This window comes from Akebia trifoliata, chromosome 3 (genome assembly GCF_017979445.1).
Source record: "Akebia trifoliata isolate Shusen 1 chromosome 3, ASM1797944v1, whole genome shotgun sequence".
Taxonomy (NCBI): Eukaryota; Viridiplantae; Streptophyta; class Magnoliopsida; order Ranunculales; family Lardizabalaceae; genus Akebia; species Akebia trifoliata.
The window spans coordinates 46,722,617-46,747,219 of NC_141377.1; the positions used below are offsets into that span (position 1 = coordinate 46,722,617).

A 24,603-nucleotide genomic window follows, 5' to 3' on the forward strand; every position below is an offset into this window, starting at 1 on the left:
TTAAGCTTTCTTTCCTCTCCTTAAATGACTGTTCCATGTAGGATTAATTTTCCTAAACTATTTTTCTTTTCATATAGGAACCTAGAGCTATGAAAATTCTTCGCGATGTTTTTGTTGCTAATGTTCCTGTAAGTCTTGTTCCAATTTTTCCTTATAAAAAAGTTTTATATAAACTTTGGAACTACTTTATTGATTAGATTTTTTTAACAAATATTTTTTCTTCCATAGGTTCGTCAACTTAATTTTCGTCCAAAATGTATATATGTTGCTGTAATGTTGAGACGCATGATGGAGGCAATTTTAAATAAGGATGCGATGGATGACAAGGTAAACGACATGAATCATGATGGAAGTATTTTAGCGTTCTTGCTCATTTTTCTTTTATGTTTTTGTCTAATTATGTTTCAATTGTTCGGTTGATTTTTTAATATTTACTCTACTTTTATTGCCGATGAATATTCCAATGTTAATGAGTCTTGTATAAAGATAAACTAGACGTGTGCGAACCAATGTGATGACAAATGGTGGTTAGATTGATGATTTAGTTTTAAATGGATATTTGCATCTAATTCTTATGAGAAGTTATGGCTACTGAAGTCCTTTGCAGGAGGATTTACCCAGGTTCCGATTTCAACACTGATCGTAGTACTTTTGCAGACCATTCATCTTTCTATGTAGCTAGATTTTTGTCTTCAACTGCAAGATAATTATTAAAGTAGCTTTGTTATATTCAATTTTTGTGAAATCACACAATCTTGCAAATGGGTTGAATCATACAGTCAGCTATTTATTAATTGAAGAGGTGCAATTGCAAATAAATCCTGACCTTTCAGTTTTCTGGATTCTATTTTTAATCATCTGTATCCCCAAAAGGAGGTTGGCTTCATTTAGTATTTGCTGGAACCTATGGAAGGAGTGCTAATAGTGCTAAGGTCAAGAATGCTCTTATTTAATGAGTTTCCTTCTAAAGGAAGTTCCATGATACTCTTTTTGTAGATTTTTTTTACTTTTTCTAATGGACTATTTTTCTTTTTGGAGAATATTTTTCTTTCGTGAAGTTTGCGAAAATTTCTTTTGTGTTACCATTCCCCAGTCAAAATGGCTATGTATTGTGTAAATAAGGGTTTTTAACCCCCTTGTTTTGTTTATAAAAAAATCCAAGTAATATTTATATTTGTAACTTTCTTGAAAAATACGGCAATGGATTGATACAATGAAATAGAAGGGCTTGGGGAATCAATTTGGACATTTCTCATGGATCAGATGAAAGCTAGTTTGGATGTCCTGAGCATCATTTTTTATTGTAAAATTATTTCTTGTATGTCAGTGCTGTTCAACTTTCATTTAAGCCCGACCTTCATGCTTGTTAACGAGCTGTATTAGTCAAATGTTTACAAATGAGCTAGTGAAAGTCAACTCACATTTTCTGTCATATTATTATTGGTCTTAGCACATGATCAAAATTAAAAGAAATGCTTTATAGTAATTTGTATTACAGGATTATGTGGGGAACAAGCGGTTGGAGCTATCGGGCCAATTGATATCTTTGCTTTTTGAGGTATTGTTATGCGTATATATGATCCTAACTTGTGCAATTCTGCATCGTTTTTATTTAGTTTATCTTTCTCACTAGAATATATTTGTAGGATTTGTTTAAGACAATGAACAGTGAGATCAAGAAGAATACAGATCTGGCCCTAGCGAAACCTAGTCGATCTAGTCGGCTTGATATTGCTCATGTGAGTTCTTGAAACTTATTAAATCAAACTGTTATGGATAGAAACTTATATCATTCGTTGTATTTTTGTCTGTCTTATAGAGATCTCCAAACTTTGAAATCAGCTAATAAAGGATGTGCATATACGCTATTTGTTTATCGAGGAGAATCCAAGAAACAATTTTTTTTTTTTCAATATGATAACATAGGGTATCCAACATCCCAATGGGATGTGGACTAATCAATCCAAGAAAAAAAAAATTTCACTTGAATGGTCAAGAAAAGTGTACTTGGTTGTGGTTCCCACATGAGTTGCATGGTGGGGTGCACATGGCATAATAGGTGAAATTAATGAATGGGCATGTTGGGAAGCTCAGCAGCAACAATTGGTTCATGAATCGAAAGTTGTGCGTGTAGAGAAAAGGCCAAATATGACTGGCCTCAACTTTCAATATTTCCTTTTCATGAGGGGGGAATGCTTAATATCCTTTTTAAGAAGGGGTGTTCCCCAAATTTCCCCATGGTCACCTTATGGTGATCTTGAAGAGGAGCATCGTAGGTTTTCCTAATAGTAGGGTATGCATCGGGTAGTGGATTGAGTGTACCCTATTTTGAGAAGCTTGATGCTCCTAGATTGAGTTGCCCATCCTCATGTGTGCTATGTGATGTTATTTGTGTTCAAAGAAGAATTTGAGAATAATCGTGTCAACTCTTTGTGAGAGCTTGGCAAGAATTTATATTAATTACCAAAGTCAAATTACAGAAAAGTCCTTAGAAAATAAGAACTACATAAACGACTATTACTACTAAGTAATTAAGACTAGAAAGCAACTATAGAAACAAACTAAATTATTTCCAATACTCCCCCTCAAGCTGGGGAGAATATATCAACTAAACCCAGCTTGATAAGGTGAGAATTAGTGATAGACGGACCCACAGACTTTGTAAGCATATCGGCAAGTTGTTCTGAGGAAGGAACGAAGACTGTTTGAAGGTCACCAGATCGAATTTTCTCCCTGAGAAAGTGAATATCAACCTCAATATGCTTAGTTCTTTCATGAAGAACGGAGTCAGAAGCAAGCATAATAGCAGACTTGTTATCACAGAGCAGAGTAGAAGAGCCAGAAACAGGAAAACCCAACTCTGTCAACAACGATCGGAGCCAAATTATTTCACATGTACCGAGGGCCATAGCACGATACTCAGCTTCAGCAGAAGAACGAGATACCACATTCTGTTTCTTACTTTTCCACGAGATAAGATTATTACCATAAAAGGTACAAAAACCAGAAGTAGATCTCCTATCTGTAAGAGAGCCAGCATAATCAGCATCTGTAAAACAAGACAAATGAGGCTGAGCAGTGGAAGAGTAGAAAAGTCCAAGACCAGGACGTGACTTCAAGTAGCGAAGAATACGATAAACTGCATCAAGATGAGATGGAGTATGCATGAATTGACTAACCACACTGACCGCAAAGGACAAGTTTGGTCTAGTGTTAGTTAGATAAATCAGACGGCCTACAAGTCTCTGATAAGAAGAAGGGTCTGATAAAAGATCACCAGAATCAACTTGAAGACGATGATTCTGATCCATAGGAGAGGAAGCAGGACGACAACCAAGCATCCCAGTGTCCTGAAGAAGATCCAATGTGTATTTACGCTGAGATAGTGATATACCACGACGAGAGCGAGCCACTTCTATCCCCAATAAGTACTTGAGTGGACCTAAGTCTTTAACCTCAAACACACGACCTAATAGTGTTTTAACCTTGTCAATCCACTGTGCATCATCTCCAGTCACAATGATATCATCCACATACACCAAAACAATGGTGCAACCACCATCCACTCCTCGACGAATAAAGCAAGTATGATCTGAGTGACATCTAGAAAACTCCATAGAAAGAATAACATCAGAAAAACGCTGAAACCAGGCTCGCGGGGACTGCTTTAGGCCATATAAGGACTTAAGAAGACGGCATACTTTCCCAGAATACTCCCCCTGAAGACGAAAACCGGGAGGAGGGTCCATATAAATAACCTCAGTCAAATCACCATTCAGAAAGGCATTCTTCACATCAAGTTGGTGAAGTGGCCAGGAGTTACACGCAGCGAGGGAGATAAGAAGGCGAACAGTGGAGAGTTTGGCGACGGGAGCGAACGTAGCACCAAAATCTTTTCCTGGGGTCTGAGTAAATCCCTTAGCAACTAGTCGTGCCTTATACCGATCAACAGTACCATCTGCGAGATATTTCACTGTGAAGACCCATTTACAACCAACAGTCCGCACCCCAGACGGAAGAGAAACAAGTTCCCAGGTATTATTGGTTTGCAAAGCATTCATTTCAGCAATCATAGCTTTTTTCCACTGAGGGTCTCTTAAGGCCTCTGAGACAGACCGAGGGACGCGAATAAAACCAGTTGTCGCAAGGTAGGCCTGATAAGAGGAAGAAAGACCCTGATAGGAAACAAACTGGGCAATAGGATGATCAGTAACACACCCCCGCTTACCTTTGCGAAGGGCAATAGGTAAATGAGAGTCAGAAATAAACGGAATAGGAACAGGTATAGGTGTGGAGGTAGAAGAGGATATACCTGAATCCAAGGAGGAGGTTGGCAAGGGTGGAGAGGGGTGAGTGCGACGAGTGTAGACTTGAAGCAGCGGCGGAGACGGAGGAAAAACTGGAGAAGGTAGCACAATAGGAGAAGAGTCCTGCAAAGTGGGAGAATCCTGCAAAGTAGATGGAGCATGATAGTATGGAACATTTTCAAAGAAGGTCACATCAAGAGTGTGGATGACACGGTGAGAAGCTGGATCATAACACCGATACCCCTTGGACATAGAGGAGTAACCCAAAAAAATGCATCGAATGGCTTTGTCATCCAATTTCGTACGATTAGGGGTCTTGTCCTGAACGAAACACGTGCACCCAAATACACGAGGTGTAATAGGGAAGAGAATGCTATCAGGTTGAAGGACATGAAGGGGCACTGCCCCTCTAAAGTGCGACTGCCATATTCCAAAAAACTTTAGAACATTCATTCCGCGAAGAAGGCAGCGGACACTGTTCATGAGGTGGCGGTTCTTGCGTTCCGCCACCCCATTCTGTTCAGGTGTATAAGGACAAGTCAACTGGTGAAGCATACCATTCGCATGAAGATGGGAGCGAATACCATCAAAAATATATTCTCCCCCATTATCAGACCGAAGTGATTTAACAGTGATATTATACTGAGTCTGAATCATTTTAAAAAAATTAACAAAAATTGGGAGTACCTCAGAACGTGAACGCATCAGATAAACCCAAGTGCAACGAGAGTAGTCATCGATAAATGTAACATAATAACGATGACCATTAAAGGCAGTAACAGGGGAAGGCCCCCACACATCAGAATGAACTAAATCAAATATGGCATTAAATCGATGCATACGAGGAATATAAGAAGTACGTGTGTGTTTAGAAAGTTCACACACAGAGCATTGAAATTTATGTCCACTACAAGCAGTTTTTAAAACAGGAAATAAAGAACACAAATGTTGAAAATTAGCATGTCCTAAGCGAGCATGCCATAAATCTAGAGTCTGGGACGTAAAAATGTGGCTGCCAGATGATGGTAGCACGGAAGAAGTCAGAGCAGCAGTAGGCGGAGATCCAAACACGTACAGCCCATCCCTCTCATACCCCTTGCCAAAAATCCTCTTCGAAGTCAGGTCCTGAAAAATGCAATGAGTAGGAAAAAAGGTAACTGAGCAATTATGAGATTTAGTAATACTGCTAACAGACAAAAGATTAAGAGATAGATGAGGGACATGAAGCACAGAATCTAGAGAAATCCCAGAGGATAAAGGAACGATACCCTTGCTGTGGATAGGTGTAAGAGATCCGTCAGCAAGGCGAATTTCCTTATGGGTGGTAGAAAAAGTAGAGGTAAAGTGACTAGACTCACCGGTCATGTGATCAGAGGCACCAGAATCAATAACCCATGTCAGAGGAGTAGAGCTAGACTGAGTGACATTGAATGCAGAGGATGTACCTGGAGGAGTAATACCTGAGGCCGCAGTCAAAGAGGGTTTAGTGTGAGCTTGAAGCTGATCCCGGACAATGGTGGCAATCTGAGTCTGTAATTGTTGCAAGTCAATCTTGCCAATTGAAGACGGATCAGTAGATGAGGATTCTACTGTAGCCGCACGAGGAGTAGTCTGTCCCAATGATGAAGTGGAGGAAGATCGTGGTATCAGATGATGATAGAGCTGAAAGCAGCGAGTCTTCTCATGACCAGGCTTCCCACAATGACTGCAAGTAAGGCCATTCCCTTTACCACGACCACGACTACTACGGCCACGATTCCCTGATCCAAGGGTACGGTGATCGGAGAAACTCGAGTTGGCAGCTAGGGCCATCTGATCTGTGGCTGGAGCAGAAATAATGCCAGGGACCTGAGTTTGAGGAGGAGGAATACGACGACGACGCTCATCACTGTCAATGGTCGCGAATATCTCAAATAAAGAAGGTAAAGGAGTAGTGTTGAGGATCTGTGTGCGAAGTGCCTCAAATTCTGGACGTAGACCCATAAGAAACTGGTAGGTTTGATGTCGAGCAATCCGCTTGACAACATAATCAGCTGCTTCTGAAGACAATTCAGCCATAGACTCATAGTGAGAAAGTTCTTCCCAACGTGACTGAAGGTATCCAAAGTAATCAGCGACACTCTGATTCCCTTGGGTAGCCTGGGCAATGTCGCGATAAAGTTCATAAATTCTCGAGTCATTCCTAGAATGTGCGTATGTCCGAGTAAGCGCTGACCATAAAGATGAAACTGTCTCATGGTACATGAACATGGTATAAATTCGTTGCTCCATGGAGTTAAACAACCACCCAAGGATAGTGCAATTGTCGATCTCCCATGATTCAAATTTAGGATCAATAAGAGGTGGTTTAGTAACAGTCCCAGAGAGCCAACCAGATTTCCCCCTGCTACCAAGAAAGAGACGCACAGATCGAGACCAAGACTGAAAATTCCGACCATCAAGAAGAACAGTGGTAATCCGTTGAGCGGAGGAGGTAGACCCAAGTCCTAATGCGGAAGGTGTACTTCCGTGTTCTAAAGACATGATTTGGTTTGAAGGGAGATCTGAAGAAGAAATTGGTACCCTAAGTGCAATCGCAAAGCACAGATAACAGTTCTACTGCTGTCGGTAACTCACACAATAAATCAGAGCAGCCCAAATAGCAAGGCAGAGTCCAAATTACTGTGGAACACTAGTACAACCTGCTGTGTGATCACAAGGTCCAACAGATTTACTCGAGGACCAAAAACGAAGCACCCATTGCTGTCGCCTATTAATCTAGATGCTCTTATGCTGTCACAAGACCAAACCAAAGCAATCACCACTGTCGTACTCCTCCACAAGGTCCAACAGACCTGTATCACAGAACCAAAATAGAGTGATTAGGGCTGTAGGGCTGTCGAAGGACCAAGACGAAGCTGCTGTAACTGTCGTAGAGTCAAATCGAAGATGTTAGGGACGTCGTAGATCCAAAACGAAGCTCTTAGGGCTATCGCAGACTTAAGCAGAGGAAGCTATGACTCTCGTAGAACAAAAACAACACAGCAGCAACCATCGTAGAACAGAAACGACGCAGCAGCAACTATCGCAGAGCCAAAAACCAAGGTATTAGGGCTGTAAAGCTGTCGTAGAACAAAAACGAAGGTGCTAGGCTGTCGCAGAACCAAAAATGAAGGTGCTAGGTTGTCGTAGGATCAACCACGAAGCTCCTAGATCTGTCGCAGAGTCACCATGACCAAAAAACAAAAAAAAATTCTTTCGGCTTGTTCGAGGTTACTGCAAGATTCACTGACGATGACTATAACACCAAATACAGCCACTCATGTAGCTTAGTTGCTATTGCACACCAAAGAGAAAAAAAATTCTGCTACGAAAAGACAAACCCTAACATAGCAGCATGTGATAAAACGAAAAATAAAAAATTGAAAGACCCTCGAAGGGGAGAAGGTCGAATGAGATTGACTCTAGGTTAGGTTTTAGCGAATAGAGAGAAGAAAGTGAGGAAGAAGAAAATTCCTTGGCTCTGATACCAAGAAGAATTTGAGAATAATCGTGTCAAGTCTCTTTGTGAGAGCTTGGCAAGAATTTATATTAATTTCCAAAGTCAAATTACAGAAAAGTCCTTAGAAAATAAGAACTACATAAACGACTATTACTACTAAGTAATTAAGACTAGAAAGCAACTATAGAAACAAACTAAATTATTTCCAATATTCAATACTTGGGTGATGACCCAATTTTGGCAAGTAGGAGGAAGGTTTAAAATCTCATCTTAAGGCATTTCTTTTTTTGGTTAGTAGAAAATCCGTGACTACAAACCGAAATATTGAATGTTTTGGGATCAATGACTCACTTTGGTTTTGTCAAAAGTAGAATGTCTTGGCCGAAACATTCCAAATTTTAAGCTTGCGCTAGTCATGGTGGCATAGTCCCTCTGCTGTGAAATTTCTACTATCGCGAATCCATGACGGTTAAGTTAGAATGTACCCTGGTGACAAGATTTCATATGCAATGTTACAGTTGGTATGCGTAACACGGTTGATGGGTATTTGTGACCTACATCTCGGGTTCAACTCCCCCTTCTCTCTCTCTCGTTATATATATATATAGGGTGGTGTTTGGCAGACAATCTTAAGGAGACAACGTTGGGAGACAAAATTTGTCCTATATGGCTTAAAAGTTTTGGATTGGGCAGATTTTTTGTGACAATGATCTCTATGGTGAGGATATCATCCTCACAAAAAATCAGCCCAATCTGGAACTTCTAAATCAAAAGTGGTTTAGAATTGTGAATCGTCAATTTTTACCGTTAATTTGTAAACCACTTTTGATGGAGTTAGAAGTTTCAGATTGGGTTGATTTTTGTGAGGATGATCTCCTCACCATAGAGATCATCCTCACAAAAAATCTTCCCAATCTGAAACTTTTAAGCCATATATAACAAATATTGTCTCCCAATGTTGTCCCCCTAAGATTGTGTGCCTAACACTCCCCATATATATAGATATAAAGAGTACGTGTTGTCAATCATCATTATGTTAACGACAAAAGTAAATTGCCTATATTCTACGAGTACAATATGCAAATAATTTATAATATGTGCTAATTTTTAAATTGATAAACTTTTATTTTTAAAAAGATTAAAATTTATTTAATCATCAAAACTTGCTATCCAACCAATTGTTTCAATTTATAATTGAGTTTAATGATTTGGATTGAAACTGACTGTTCTAATTTCGATTGAAACATTACAACCCGGAACTCAAATGATTTTTGTGCTGGGGATCATTGAAATAACCACAATATGTTTAAATCAAACCAATTGTTTCAATTTATAATCGAGTTTAATGATTTGGATTGAAACTGACCATTCTAATTTCGATTGAAGCATTACATCCCGGAACTCAAATGATTTTTGTGCTGGTGATCATTGAAATAACCACACTATGTTTAAATCAAATACATTGTTGGTTCGTCGACTCAATATTGATGTTAATTTTCATGGAGATAAGTAAAATTTTTACATAAATTTCTTACCATTCTCTAGTTAAGTTATGCATTTTTTGGGTTTCTAAATTGCAAATGAAAGTGGGATGGAGTGATATCGATCTCACTTGCATCAGAATCACCTGAATGCTTGTAAAATGTACATTGATCTAAAACTAATTTCCTATTCTGTTGATTTTACGTAGTATTTAATGAGAGATATCATCACACATGGCCTAGAGAGGGCCATATCTACCGGTAATTGGGATCTCAAACGGTTCAAGATGCACAGAAAAGGAATGACCCAGGTTGTTTTTTGTAGTTCTTCGATTTTCTTTAATATAGCTTCACCTTGACTGCATTGCTCAAGTAAGAGTTCTGCCTGTGCAGGTGCTAGCTAGGCTATCTTTCATTGCAACGTTGGGCCACATGACAAAAATCTCACCACAATTTGAGAAATCTAGGAAAGTAAGTGGACCAAGGGCATTGCAACCGAGCCAGGTAAGGGTGCTACCTCTTATTGCCTGTCTATTTTTGTAGTTTTGGATTACTCACAAAATCCTTTTTTGTTTGTTAGGCCCTTCCATAGTCATTTATCTTTTGACATGTTTCTACTGTTTGTTTTTCATTTTTGGCACAGTGGGGCATGCTTTGCCCCTGTGATACTCCTGAAGGTGAAGCTTGTGGATTGGTGAAAAACTTGGCGCTGATGACTCATGTTACTACTGATGAAGATGAGGCTCCATTAATTTCTCTGGTTTGTTTTCATTTACCTGAAAGATTTTGACTACCATTTTATCTGTCCATAGGAATTAGAAGCCTTCTCTTACATTTTGCAAAAGGCTCTGCATATTTTTTTAGCCATACTGCTTATTTATTAAGTGTTCAATTACTGGTGGAACTATATTTTGAAGAAACTCTGATTGTGATAATTTCATTTCTATAAATGCTTATCAATCAAGATACATAGGTAGCATTAAATGAACTATTAATCATCATTTGTTAAAATCTCCCCTTTTATAACTAACAAACTTTAGACTTTTTTCCCGTAAGTTTCTTTAGTTTTGATAAGCTTGACTATCCATAAACTGCATTATGTTTCAATTCAGACTAGGCACTTCTGAGTAATGCATCATTGGCATAGCCGTAGAAGGTCTTCCTTGTGTACAGAGAAAATAGTGCAAGCTTAGGGATACTTTTCTTCAACTAGTAAGAATCAGTATACTTATATTGTTCAAACCTGTAATAATTCAAAACGGATAATGTTTGGAACCACCCACATGTTATTCCTTTTACAATTATTAAGTAGTCACCCTGATACACGCCAAAATGTTGCGACAAAGAGAGACACCCAGAAACGTGTGTATCATAGGTGAACTGTATGGAGCAGTTGTTGAAGATCATCCAGCACTACTACCACCACCATCATTTGCTCATCCTAAACCTAATCAACCCATTTGCAGGCGAGACCTTTACCAGTGTAGTATCTTGGAAGATACCACAAACATTGTCCATCGATCTTCTTCTAAGGAAGTCACAAATTAGAGGAAATGATCTAGCTACGAAGCTTTTGTTAGAGCAACTGTAGGGTTCAGAAGGTGAAGGTTGTCACTGCTGGTCTTCAGGAAAGAGGGGTTTGTGATATTTCTGGTTGGGAGATTCTAGAAGTGGATTTAATGATTGAAGAACCCCTTATCATGTCAGGGCTAGAAGGCTAGGACTAGCTTTTTAACTGCTCACTTTCGTTTCTGAAGGACAGTCTCACTGTATTCTCCATTGGGGTAGGATAATTTTCGATAGATTAAACCTACTTCTATGTGTGGAACTCAATTGTTGATCAGAAAATGTAGGAAGGAGGTGTTACAGAGGATTAATATATACAGCTTTGTGGTCCACATTTGGATTGAGGTGACACTGACACACTGAAAGCTATTAGCAATGCTTGTGGTGGACTAGTGAACATGGATGAGAAAAATTTAAGGTTGGGCCCATGATTAACCAACCATTGAAAAATTCTGTCCGAAGCAATTTACAGAAGACCAAACTGATCATTGAATTGAATCCGGTTCACCTGGTGAATCATGATGGCATTGCATGTTTTAATGTTAATTAAGAGACCATTACAGGAATGGTCCAAAAATACTCGTAAAACATGAACTAATTCACCGAAGAGTTGCATTCAAGCTTTCTTGATTGATATCAGCAGGTATAACACTTGACATATCGAAGTGGTTGTCTGCCCAATCTCTCATGTATGTATTTACATTGCTTTTAATATATGAAGTTGGTGCTTGGCATGTGTTACAATTCAACAATTTCTTCTTGTTGGTTCTGATGTTTAATTTTTCATTAAAAATGTTAGTAAATAGTGTTCCTAGTACATTTGTATAAATCCACGTGTTCTTTGTATACACTGTTATGTGTCATTATTTTTTGCGTCAGTGTTACAGTTTGGGCGTGGAAGACTTGGAACTTCTGTCAGGAGAAGAGCTTCATACATCAAATTCATTTCTGGTCATTTTTAATGGGCTTATTCTTGGCAAGCATAGGCGGCCAAAGGTATATTATGACCTACTGCAGTGATAGTAAATGTACTTCTATGTTCAAGTTCATTTTTTTTATGAGTTTGTATTTTGTATTTTTTTTTTTTTTTTTTGCAGTATTTTGCTTATGCAATGAGAAAGTTGCGGAGAGCGGGCAAAATTGGGGAATTTGTTAGCGTGTTTGTAAATGAAAAACAAGTAAGTGCCTTTGCCAGATATTTTACTTACTGTTTCAGGAGTTCTAGTGGTTCATTTTTCTTGCAATACTGGCCAAGTTGATTAAGTTGACTGAATTTGTTAAAGAGTTCATGGACTCCCGGCATTGCTGCCAGGTGATCATATGTACAACTGTGCTGAAATGCATACAATGATTTTCGTATCAATCGATCAGGGACTACGCATGAGGTTTACCAAAAATTCCATCGTCAACTACCAAAATATGTTTGAAAAAAATTCAGATGAGCTACCACTCATTTGTGTAATCTCTTCTCAAAACCACTATGTTGAACATCACTAGCTTCATTTCTAAGTCATCCCCATCAAATTTTTCCCAAGCATGGCAAATCCTCAACTAGGAGGTAAATATAGGATCAATCAATCTGTGATCATAACTTAACTCCACTAGGGCCAATATGATGCCTTGTACAAACACCTTGCAAAAGTTGAAGAATTTCATGGATAGGCCACCCATGGTAGGAACTTGGGAATTTGAACCTCATCCTTGATCAATGTTGTCAAATGCGATCGCATATGCCATCACCTTGCAAAAGTTGAAGAATTTCATGGATAGGCCACCCATGGTAGGAACTTGGGAATTTGAACCTCATCCTTGATCAATGTTGTCAAATGCGATCGCATATGCCATCATGGCATATGCGATATAGGGTTTTTGGTTCATTATGCCATGTCATACAAAAGTATGCGATCGCATATTGTAATATGCGATGACATATTACTCCAAGGTCAATGATTTGACTATTGGAGCATTAAATTCAAGTTTTTTTTAATCTATCTTCTCCAACAACTTACCTTATTTCCACCCTCTATTCATGCATTATTCTAAGCTATTTCTTTTATTCTTTCACTCACATATATTCTCTTTTTTTTTTTTTTTCAAAATATTGAGTTAATGCATTTTAACATAAGATCATAGTATCCAATGATTAAACTATTAAAGCAGTATCCACTTTAATTATCTAGAAGTAGAAGTAGAACTTGATAATTAAAGTAGGCCACCTTCATATCATGAATAGTTTATATATTATTGACTATTTAACTTCTTGAGTTCTTTTATTCTTGTTACTAAATGACTAAATGTAATCAATTTTATTCAATTTGAAAAATGAGTGCTATCCAAAATCCAAATATATTGTTATAGGTTTGTTTTTATTTTCATATATTTTTCTGATTTTCAAAACATTTTGCCACCTTTTTTCTTATTTTTTTTACTATTTTTATTTATTTATTTGAAATAAAAAAAATATTTTGTGCAATATGCCATATGCCACATGTGATTTCACATATGCGCATAGCATATGCTATTTGATAACATTGTCCTTAATCGTTCCACTTTACGGCCATTACCCCTAATGTAGGGTTCACTTATGTCCAATGTCTTTTTGAAATTGGGTGGCCTCCTGATTTACCCTATTGCACGTTGGGAAACTTCCGTGAGGTCAGGGTGTGCAATCATAAGGATTAGTCCATTTCCCAAAGGGATGTGGGATATATTGTGTTATAAGAAGAAGCCCAATATCTTCTACTAAAGAGACTTTTCTTTTTATCTTTAAAAAACATGTTTAGTTTCCTTAGGTCAAAACTATGCTATATTATTAAAAAAAAATTGATGGAATTTTTTTCTCAAAAATGGCCAGATACCATCTTCTGAAGACTCCTAAAGGAGAGCCAATGTACTATGTTATGTTCGTGCTTGCCCTACCTAAGGATCCTTTTCTTATTTCATTGTTGCATAGCATTACCCCACTGAGATCTTATGGTTACTAGGGTTGATCATCGGTTTAGGTGACCATAGATCAAGTAAGGCAGAGCCTGCACTCCAAATATTTTCTTTTTTGATTTGAATCTCCAAATATTTTCTTATTACCTCCATCCTTGTCATTTTTGGTCTTTCTCCTATCCTTTTAGAGTCATTTACTTGCTCCAAAACGTTCCTTAGTATTGTTGCTTTTATTGGTCTTCATTGTACATGCTTAAACCGTCTCAAACGATCCTTTATTTATCTCTATTGAAGTTAGTCATATATCATTCGAATAAATTCATTTATGGTTTTATTTTTTCCTAGTCTTAATCCATTCCAACTTCATGTTTGCTAAACTAATTTCATTTACACATCTTGTTTCTTAACATCCCCACGTTCAGCTTCATAAATCTTGACTGACCTTATTGTTGTTTTGATGTAGGACATCGACAGTTCTAAGTAGTTTTCTAATTCTATTAGATTTAGATTTCTATTTATGTTTCTAGTAGGATTTTTATTTCTACTTCTAATAGGATTTTTATTTTATAGTTATGTTAGGAGTACAATTCTTTGTTAGTTTCTAATTTGTTTTAAATTCGTTTTTATTATTTAGACTATAATTAGAAGTACTTAGAAGTCTCCAATTTGAGTTCTAATAGGATTAGAAAGTTAGTATTATGTTATAGATTGGTTAAGAATATTAATTTTTAGTATTTTAGTAGGATTAAAAGTTGTTATGATGGAGTTATCTATATAAGGAGCTCCAAATCGGAAAATCAATAATCAATTCAATTATCCTTTCTCTTTTAATTATTTTTTTTAGCTTTATACTTTATTTTCTTTCAAGCTATTGCTTGTTTATCAAATTGATTTTGAGTGTTCCATTGAATACGTTCTATCGAATCTATTGATTCACACGCTTCCGCTACGTCATGTTTTGTAAAAAATTTCCTTTAGCTTGATCATACACATCGATCACAAAATACTCTATTAGAATTCATCCACATTAACCACCCGACTAATTATATGTATCACATCCTCACCAACTTCTCAATCTTTATGGACAAGGTATTAAATTTCCACTTGAAAATTTCATGCAAGTATTTCCCTTTTCCCCAAGGATTGACATGTATAGGTTAATTTACATTCTTTTCTAGAAATTTTCTGCCAAATCACTATCTATTTCACTAAAATTTATGTAAACTTATTTACTCAAATATTAAAATTGCGGTAACCAGTAATTTCATCACTCTCGAAATAATCTCTAAATTTTGAAATTTAAGGGAAATCAACTTCTCAACCTTGTAAAACCCATCGAAATGCTACTATGATTCCTACATGCGTTTAGGGTAAAAAAATAGAATAATCCTTAATTAGCTAAAAGTAGTATTATTTTACTCTCTGCTTATCTTTAGATAAAAATGAATGAACTTTGTAGTTAACAATAAAAGTAACTCACGATATGTCTTGTTGGAGTGGGATCGCAAACAGGCTCCTAAAAGGTCAGACTGGAGAATAACCGCATGAAGATTTGAAATGCAGTTGGGTTTTATGTGGCAAGTTGCAGCTTATCAAATGTTGGAAACATTGCTCTATGTAGTTATAGGGACCCTTATTGTATTGAAAATAACATGGTTATGATCATTGTCATGTATAGCTATAATTGTTTATGGTTGCGAAGCCCTCATGTAGGAACCCTAATGCAAGGGTATTATAGGTACGAAATGGCTCTATTGCAATTAGTCTCTCTTTCTTATATTTTTTTTCTCACTTATATGAAATTTATTGTGTGGGTGGGGTGGTAAGATATCATAGAACACCTCTCCCTTGAATTTTTTTCTTTTTCTTCTCCTCTTCCCTTTTCAAAATCCTAATCCTAGAAAATATACTTGGTATCAGAGCATCAGAACCTAAGGGAGTTTTAAAGTCAATCTGAGAACCAAATAGGAGCCAATGGGTGCTGCTCCATTTGCTGCGGCAGATGATGGGTAGCCATACGTGTTGATGTTACTACGTTGATCCAACCTCAGAGATGAATGTGGTTTTCGGTAATTCTTGATTTTAGGGATTTTTGGGTTCAAATTTCATGCCATTTGGAGTTGTAACAAAGAAGTTATGATTGAAAATTTCCAAATCTGATGGTTTTTTACCTCAAAATCTATACAAGGTTTTTTTTTTTTTTTTTTTTGAGTTTGTCCTCAAGGATTAGTCGTTTTTCCCTATTGGACCTCATGGGAATGGTCGGAAAGAAACTGGATCACTATAGAATTATTGGTGATCATTTTTTCAACCACCCCCCCCCCCCCCCCCGGAATTATTGGTGATCATTTTTTCAATCCCCACCTCCCCCCCCCCCCTTTTTGCCATGTTTTGGTAAAAAAAACTATTCCTTGATGAACTAATTAGTTGGTGATTGTTGTGGTGTACTAAAGCCTAGGGTTTTTTTTTTGTGTCATTTGAGGAAGTTTGCAGCCCTCGTGAGGCCTAAGCTAATGGTGACCAAGTGTTTATTATTTGTTTTTACAGTATTTTTCAATGTCAGAAGTTAGTCTTCTCACACATCTCCAACTGGTGGTAGGAGAATGGGCTTCTCAGAATGAGGTTCCAAATCTACAAATTACCACAATGAAGATTGGTGACAAATTCCTTCTATTGGTTTGATGTGATCTTCTGCTAAAAGAAATGTCAAACTTAAGACGATATTATATGGCTTTAAATAATCTTCTAGAATGTGGTTTTAGAGATTTCATAGTGCCATGGTGAAGAATGGCCACAAGCAAAGTCAAGTTGATCATGCTACTTTCATCAAATACTCCAACAAGAAAGTTACAATACTTAATGTTTATGTCGACGGCAATGTAGTCATTGGGAATGACCATGGTGAGATAAGGAAATTGAAAGGACAAATAGCAAAGAAGTTTGAAATTAAGGATTTTGGTCAATTGAGGTACTTTCTTGGGATTGAAGTTGTTAGGTCTACGAAAGACATTTTCATTTCGCAACATAAGTATGTTCTTGACTTTCTTCATGATCCGGGTATGATAGTATGCAAACCCTGTAACACTCTCATTGAACCTAATTATAAGCTTTGTGAAGCTGGTGGCAAGTCTTTGATGAATGTAGATAGATATGAAAATACTTGTTGGCAGTTCTATATATCTTTCCTTGGCTAGACTAGATATTGCATGTGCAATAAGTGGGAAAAGTCAATTTATGGATGCCTCGACCACAGCACACTTAGTGGTTGTATACAAAATCCTTATGTACCTAAAATCCACCTTAGGTGTATTCATGTCATAATAGCTTGCAAGTTGAAGCTCACACTGATGCAGTTTTTTTTTTTTTTTTTTTTTTTTTTGGGGGGGGGGGGGGTCAAATGTCAGATAGGTACTCTATTTTAGGTGTTTTCTGCATATTTGTGAGGGGAAATCATGTCACTTGGAGAAGTAAAAATTAACCTATGGTTGCAAGATCCAGAATAGAAGCTGAGTGTAGGTCTCTGGCTCATGGGGTGTGAACTGCTTTGGATTAAATCCTTCTAGCAGAATTGGGCCTTACTTTTCAAAATCCTATGCATTTATACTATGTTAACGAAAGACAATCAATATTACTCATAATCCAATACAATACGATAGAACCAAACACATTGAGGTGGACCGACACTTTATCAAAGAGAAGTTGAAATCTGGACACATCTGCACGTCATTTGCGACGATTGGATATCAATTGGCTGACTTTGATTCTGATTAAGGGTCTGAGTAGTTCTCAGTTTTATGGCATTGTTAGCAAGCTGGGTTTGAGTAATATTTATGCACTATCTTTAGGGGGAATGTAGGAATACTTTTATTGGGGAATTTTGGGTAGTTAATGGCTCTGTTGTAATTTTTCTGTTTCTTATGTATTTTCGTAGTTATATGAAATTCATTGTGTGTGAGTGGTGAGAAATCAGTTGGCACTTTTCCTCCAACTTTCTTCTTTTTCAACTCTCTCTCTGAAACTCCCAACACTAGAAAATCTGCTCCTTTGATGTCTAAGCCAACATGTAATGGAATGCCATGCTATTTTTCCACTCCATCCAATTGTTTGTTATAGTTCAATGGCTCAAAAGTGTGTTTTCATGATGTTTTTATCGTTTATCTCAATATTTCCATCATTGTCCTAAAGATGCACTATTTCCAAATTAGGTATCAAATTTTGTCTCTCATGGGAGTTTGAAATGTATCTCGACATTGAAATTTGACATCTTGTTTCATGGATAGTTGAACCTAAATAATGAAAGTATTCTCTTTGTAGCATTTCTTGTTTGTCATTCTTAATTAATGTCTCATCCCTAGGAGTGTCCTAAATAAAGTTGAAATGACTATTCTTTTGGTAGCACTTATCTTAAAACATGTAATTCCTAAGGTATCTTTCCATAGTTATGATTTTGAATTACACACTAGTTTTTGTTGACAAACCATTTACCCCAAAAGACCGATCTGATGGGGTGAGGCACAACTATGAATATAAGAGGGTCTTGGGTTGAATTGGGGCACGATACATGATTATGTGACACCTGGGAGTGGAGGCCGATAACACCCTCACCCATAAGGGTGGGAAATTCCTTCGAGGAGATTCCAACCCGTGACCTATACGAACCTAGCACTTTGATACCATGTTGACAAACCATTTACCCCTAAAGACCGATCTGATGGGGAGAGGCGCAACTATGAATATAAGAGGGTCACTGGTTGAACTGGGACACGATATATGAGCACCTGACACCCGGGAGTGGTGGCAGATAACACAACACTCAACAGTTTCATCGACCAATATTATATCATCTTCAATAGAATACACTGAGGGACCTCCCTGAATATTGGCAGTTAATCCATCCGTAACTAGTGAAAAAGGGTAGAGACTTATTACATATCCTTGGTGCAAATTGACAGATTGGAAAGTCTGTCTCACACTAGTTACAACTCGAGCCTTGAAATTACTTTTAACAAGTTATTGTTTGGCTTCTTGGATTTCTGTAGTTTTTTTTGAGTGTTTATAACTAATGATTTTGGCTACAGGGGCAAATATTTGAATGATTATGTGGTTCATTAAATTCAAATTAGTAATACTCTCTTTGTAGCTCGAGGGAGACTTCTCATCTCTAAAGATGTTACTTCTTATAACATGGCAGTGGATGGAATATGTGTATTTTTGTGCTTAAAGACTTAAAGTTTAGTCATGTTGTATTGTTTAAGCTATCGATGGGACACCTGACCGTAACAATTATTAAATGTCTGGCAGTGCTGTGTTTACATTGCTTCAGATGGAGGTCGTGTTTGTCGTCCACTTGTTATTGCTGACAAGGGCATATCTAGGATCAAGGAACATCACATGAAGGAATTACGGGTTTGTGTATTCTATTATTGTGTAAAATATTTGACTTGATTCAAGTTACCCTGAGCCAATTTCATATTTGCTTTCTGTAAGGATGGAGTCCGTACTTTCAATGATTTTCTGCGCGAAGGATTGCTTGAGTATCTTGATGTTAATGAGCAGAATAATGCTTTGGTATGTTCGTATCTGTATAGATCATTATAATATTTCTCATGTTTGTGTTATGCACCACAACTAGTTATTCTTACTGCAAAGACTTTGGGTCAATAGATTGCCTTATACGAAGGTGAAGCTGAACCAGAAACAACTCATATTGAAATCGAGCCATTCACCATCTTAGGTGTTTGTGCGGGACTAATTCCATTCCCTCACCATAATCAGTCACCTAGAAATACATATCAGGTCTGTGCAAGCTTATTTTAAATATTTTAGTTCACAAGTTTCAATATACTGGATATATTCACATGATCTAAATATATTTGTTTCATCTCTTTTAGTGTGCAATGGGAAAACAAGCTATGGGCAATATTGCTTATAACCAGGCAAGTGTTCTCCTGTTGCTTGTACTCAAGTTTATTCATTTCATTTGTGATACCATTTTCCCATTGCCATTTTATATTAGCAACTGTGGTTTTGTTATATCATTATTGTTAGGTAGTCCCTTGTGTGCAATTGGTTAGTATAGAGATTGAAGTGTATAAACTTGTTTACAAACTCATTTAAACTCATAATAATTGTAAAATATCTCTATATATTATGATGATAATACGTAGCAAGATACATGTTCTTATGATGTTACACCCAATAAACATAAACAAAAGCATGACATATATTCAATTAGGTGTGCGCTTAAAGCGCCTTGACTAACGCACATGCCTCGGTGCACCTCACAGAACTTTCTTCGCATCATCTGTTTTAAGGCACCTTTTGTTGAGCCTCGCCTACATTGCAAACACCACGCCCATCTGATATTCTTGACACCACTTTCCCTCTCATACTAGTGGATCCATAATTTGCATGAATAGCCTCTTTGCTACAAAATATGTTGATCAATCCCAAACTTCCATAACCATTTGCCTAGAAGTTGAATTCATTACCCTAAGCTTCCTAATGCCTTGTCCTCCATTCTTCTTGGGATTACTAATGCTCTTCCAATTTACTATGTGGAATTTACTAGCTCTATCCTTGTTAGTCCACTAGAAGTCGTAAAACATTTTGTTTATTTGAATTTGTATGGACTTGGGGATCGAAAATAAAGAGAAAAGTAAGAGGGAATGCTTGCAAGACTACTACTTATTAATTTCATCTTCCCACCTTTGCATATAAATCACAACTTCTACGAGGCTACTCTTTCTATAACTGGATCCCAAATGGACTCTCTTATAAGTTGTTCCTGGAGGCAGCCCAAGATAAGAAGCTGAAAGGACCCTATTCCACATCCCCAAGATTCTGCCTGAATATCCAGATCAGAAAGATACCTCCCCTCAAATTTTATTCTTCATCAAATTGATATAGACCAAATATTGCCTCAAAACAACACAACAACCCTCTAAGGAACCTAATGTGGTGAATAGAAGCATTCAAGAATATCTAAGTATTATCCAACAAATTTTATATGAAAAATCACAGGAACCTATCACTAAACTTAAAACCAGACAAACTACTGATCGTAGCAACCCTGAATGTTAGCCTCCCCAACGTTTCTACAACAACATTCAAGAGGAACAATTGGTCCCCTCGTCTCCACCCCTTGAGGTCGTAAAGGAACCAGCCAAAGATCCATTTGTCAAAATGGAAAAAAATTGTTGTTGAAATATATTTCATGATCCACGAATGCCACATGCTTCTGAAATCCATACCACCCTACAAGTACCTCAAGAATTTTCAATTAATATGATTATATACTTTCTCTCTGTCTTCTTACAAACAACACCTAGGTCATGAGTTAGCTGCTTTTGATTTTTCCCCCTTTTAAATGCATGATTTTAAATATTTAAATGTGTCTTGCTATGGGAGTAAGTCCCTAGTAATTGTATGAACAATACCAATGCTATGGCTTTTACTTTTCTCACTTCAAGTGGTTGTTTTCGTCAATCAAGATATTTTCATTCCATATTGATCAAAATATAGAACTAAAATAAAAGTAAAAAGATTGATAGCACCTCATCCTTACTACTTGCAAATTGTTTGCTCCTTTATTTTTTTAATCATTTGGGGTATTTTTGTTCTTTTATGTTTTTTTTTTTTTTTTTTCTTTCTAACAAACCACCCAAAAATATACATAATTGCAACTTTGGCATTTATGCTTGTTCATTTATTTTGTTTTGTCTTGGCATCCACATAATATTATATTTATATATATATATATGCAATAAAATTCTGATCTCTTAATTGTTTGCAGCTATATCGGATGGACACATTAATTTACATGTTAGTGTATCCTCAAAGGCCACTACTAACAACAAGAACGATTGAACTGGTTAGTTTTCTCTACTAATTCATTGTTATGCAAGCATGTCATATAAACTAAACATTTTATTCTCAGGTTGGATACGATAAACTTGGAGCAGGGCAGAATGCAACAGTTGCTGTAATGAGTTATAGTGGTTATGACATTGAGGATGCAATAGTAATGAATAAATCATCTCTTGATCGTGGTTTTGGTCGTTGTATTGTAATGAAAAAGTAATGATCTCTTATCACTTAAATTGATTTTTATTTTTCAGTCGTAAATGCAGATTTGTTGTTGCCAATTTTTTTCAGTTTATGTTTTTGTGGTTAAGTTGTTTCTACTCATTTGTTTTTGGATGAACAGGTTATCGGCTATTAATCAGAAGTATGCCAATAATACATCAGATAGAATAATCAGGCCCCAAAGGGTTGGGAGGGAAGCAGAAAGGATGCAGGTAATTAGATATGCTGATGCAGATTCAATATGTTTTCGCATTCTGATGAGCACATGTAGTTTACATTTTATCAACGTTTCAGTTTCCCTTCATTAGTAAGGTAGGATATATTTGCACCCTTTTCTTTGTTGGGTCCATATGAAGATCATGTTGGACAATTCCCTGGGGTAGTGTTTGGTCTTTGTTTGTTTCAAGTTGCTCATCTCAACTGCCTTTATTAATGAAATTTTACTTTAAAAAAAATGTTGGACAATCCAACCACAGTACCTTTTTTCTACCTGACAAAAAAAACACATGGATAACTGAGTTTACAAAAAAAAGGATCAAAAAATGGTCCATCCAAGTAGACCAATTTAGGTCAGGTTCTCATATTGTTAGTAATGCTTTAATGGCCTGATTTTTGGTGATAATATCCGCCATTTCAATGTATGATTGGATTGCTTGAGATGAATAGATGACCCCAATGTAGGTCTCTCAAATGATTCAATAATCAGGGGTAGAATCAAGTAATAAGGACTGATTTGAGGAGGACATTGTCCATAGAATTAAAAATGGATGGTTAAAGTGGATGTGTGCTGTTCCATGCGGCTGACGAATCCCCAATCAAACCAAAGGAGAATTTTATAAGAGCGTAGTAAGACTGGCTATGATTTAAGGAGCTGAATTTTGGTCAATCAAGAACATCATGCTGCTTATATATTGACCCTAGCAGAGATGGATGGATGAAAAAACTAGGAAAGATAAAATTAGAAATGAATCCATTCAAGAAATGTAGGTGCACCTCCAATAGATGATAAACTAAGGGAAAGTTGATTGGATGGTTTGGTCATGGGCACCAAAGGCTTATCACAGCCCTAATTAGAAGGAATATGCAAATTGAAGGTTTTGGATGTGCAAATTGAAGTGGATGATCCCTTTCCCCCCTAATTAATTTGAGAACTGAATTGGTAAACTTTGTTACATTTTATATTACCTTAGGACTTCAATTCAGCTACCAAAAAATCAATATAATTCATCCTTTTTTTCTTCTTCTTCAAATTATTTAGATTTTAAAACCATTCATCTATCCTTTGCTTCTTCCTTGCTGAACCCTTACCATTTTCTAGATCCACAAGATATGTTGCAATATTGATTTATTATTTACATGCCCTAATAGATACTTTTGGTCTTTTCAAAAGTATCAATGAAGCCAAACTCCCACCAAGTAATAAAACTGAAAGTATGGAAAAGAATAGAGGAATGCTAGTAGGTGATACCCTAATAGATACTTTTGGTCTTTTCAAAAGTATCAATAAAGCCAAACTCCCACTAAGTAATAAAACTGAAAGCATAGAAAAGAATAAAAGAATGCTAGTAGGTGATGCCCTAACAAATGATTAAATTATAGATAGTGTATGCATTTGATTTTCTTGCTCTACGTTTTATATTGTCAAATCTTATAAACGGACATTATGATCATCATTTCCCCTTATTTTGGGGTTCTTTATTGACAATGATCAACCAGAAAAGAAATTGTTTCATAAAATAAATAAATCTATTTAGATAATGATAAGTAGAATGATTTCTTTTTCTTTTTCTTTTTATTTTGAACTAGGTGTTATTGAATTGCTCTTAGTTTTTGTCTACACTTCACAGAATAGAGAATATGCCATCAATAGGACCTAGCATGGTATCAATACTATTTATTAGTTTCAAACTTAGTTGCAACCTCTCCGTCTCCTAAAATAGGTCACAACTTGAATGCAACAACTACTTTCCCTACCCAACAACTTAGTACTCCCTTGCACCGCACTTACTCTCTCCTCACAATAACGGTCGAAATCTAATAATCCCCCAATCGCACGACATTTATACTTGATCAAGGAATATCAATTTAAATGTGTTAAAATCATCTATTGTGGAATATGATAATGAGATTTGGGTTTTCTCCACACGTCACAGACCTCAATGAATTAAACTGTTAACGCGTCTAATTTTGTAGTATTTAACCAGTCATCAAGGGACAATAGGAAAAAGCAAACGGTGTGGCACCTTGATTGGAATTTTGTTTATTATGTTGTTTTTTGTGTTTTGATGCTGAGTAAGAAAGACGTTTACGAGTCTGCAATATGCATCACTTTGCAACACTATTGAATCTAAAGCCTTATCTTGAAGGAGGTTTCTACTCAGAAACATTCAGAGATTCTTCAATTACTTTCCATAAATCTCAACTTCCACAACAGTAAGATGGTGGGGAGCTTTGAACTTCGGAAGGTGGTCACGAAGGTGGAAAGGAAGAGCTTTGAACTTCAAGGCAGCTGGGTTAAGAATCTTAGGGAGATAAGAGATTGTCGAGATCGGGAGAAAGGTCGGTTTGAGCATTATTCTGGTAGAAGAGGAAGCTGCCTAGTTTAGTAGGCAACTAGATGATGCAGTTTGATCGTTTAGAGGTATCCAGACAATTTTCAGGCATCTAGTGTACTCTCGTAGTTAGGGGCAATCAAAACAAGTTTGGAAAGTTTGTGAAACTCCAATAGTTTTCAGCGCACTTT

The 24,603-nt window shown here is 36.7% G+C and overlaps 1 protein-coding gene across 6 annotated transcripts in view; it reads left to right on the forward strand.

The window, feature by feature from the left end:
- NRPC2 (nuclear RNA polymerase C2) overlaps positions 1 to 24,603 on the forward strand; it is a 58,887-nt gene that overhangs the window by 19,314 nt on the left and 14,970 nt on the right. For all 6 annotated transcript variants that reach the window (XR_015176795.1, XM_086435987.1, XM_086435988.1 and 3 more), the window contains 16 exons: positions 78 to 128; positions 229 to 327; positions 1,499 to 1,558; positions 1,647 to 1,739; positions 9,479 to 9,580; positions 9,663 to 9,773; positions 9,913 to 10,029; positions 11,715 to 11,831; positions 11,933 to 12,013; positions 19,074 to 19,178; positions 19,260 to 19,340; positions 19,437 to 19,568; positions 19,664 to 19,708; positions 21,568 to 21,645; positions 21,712 to 21,851; positions 21,982 to 22,072. Coding sequence is in view for 5 of the 6 variants with exons in the window: in XM_086435987.1 (XP_086292113.1) it covers positions 78 to 128; positions 229 to 327; positions 1,499 to 1,558; positions 1,647 to 1,739; positions 9,479 to 9,580; positions 9,663 to 9,773; positions 9,913 to 10,029; positions 11,715 to 11,831; positions 11,933 to 12,013; positions 19,074 to 19,178; positions 19,260 to 19,340; positions 19,437 to 19,568; positions 19,664 to 19,708; positions 21,568 to 21,645; positions 21,712 to 21,851; positions 21,982 to 22,072 (1,503 nt within the window). In the remaining variant the exon portion in view is untranslated. The remainder of the gene's footprint in view (positions 1 to 77; positions 129 to 228; positions 328 to 1,498; positions 1,559 to 1,646; positions 1,740 to 9,478; positions 9,581 to 9,662; positions 9,774 to 9,912; positions 10,030 to 11,714; positions 11,832 to 11,932; positions 12,014 to 19,073; positions 19,179 to 19,259; positions 19,341 to 19,436; positions 19,569 to 19,663; positions 19,709 to 21,567; positions 21,646 to 21,711; positions 21,852 to 21,981; positions 22,073 to 24,603) is intronic.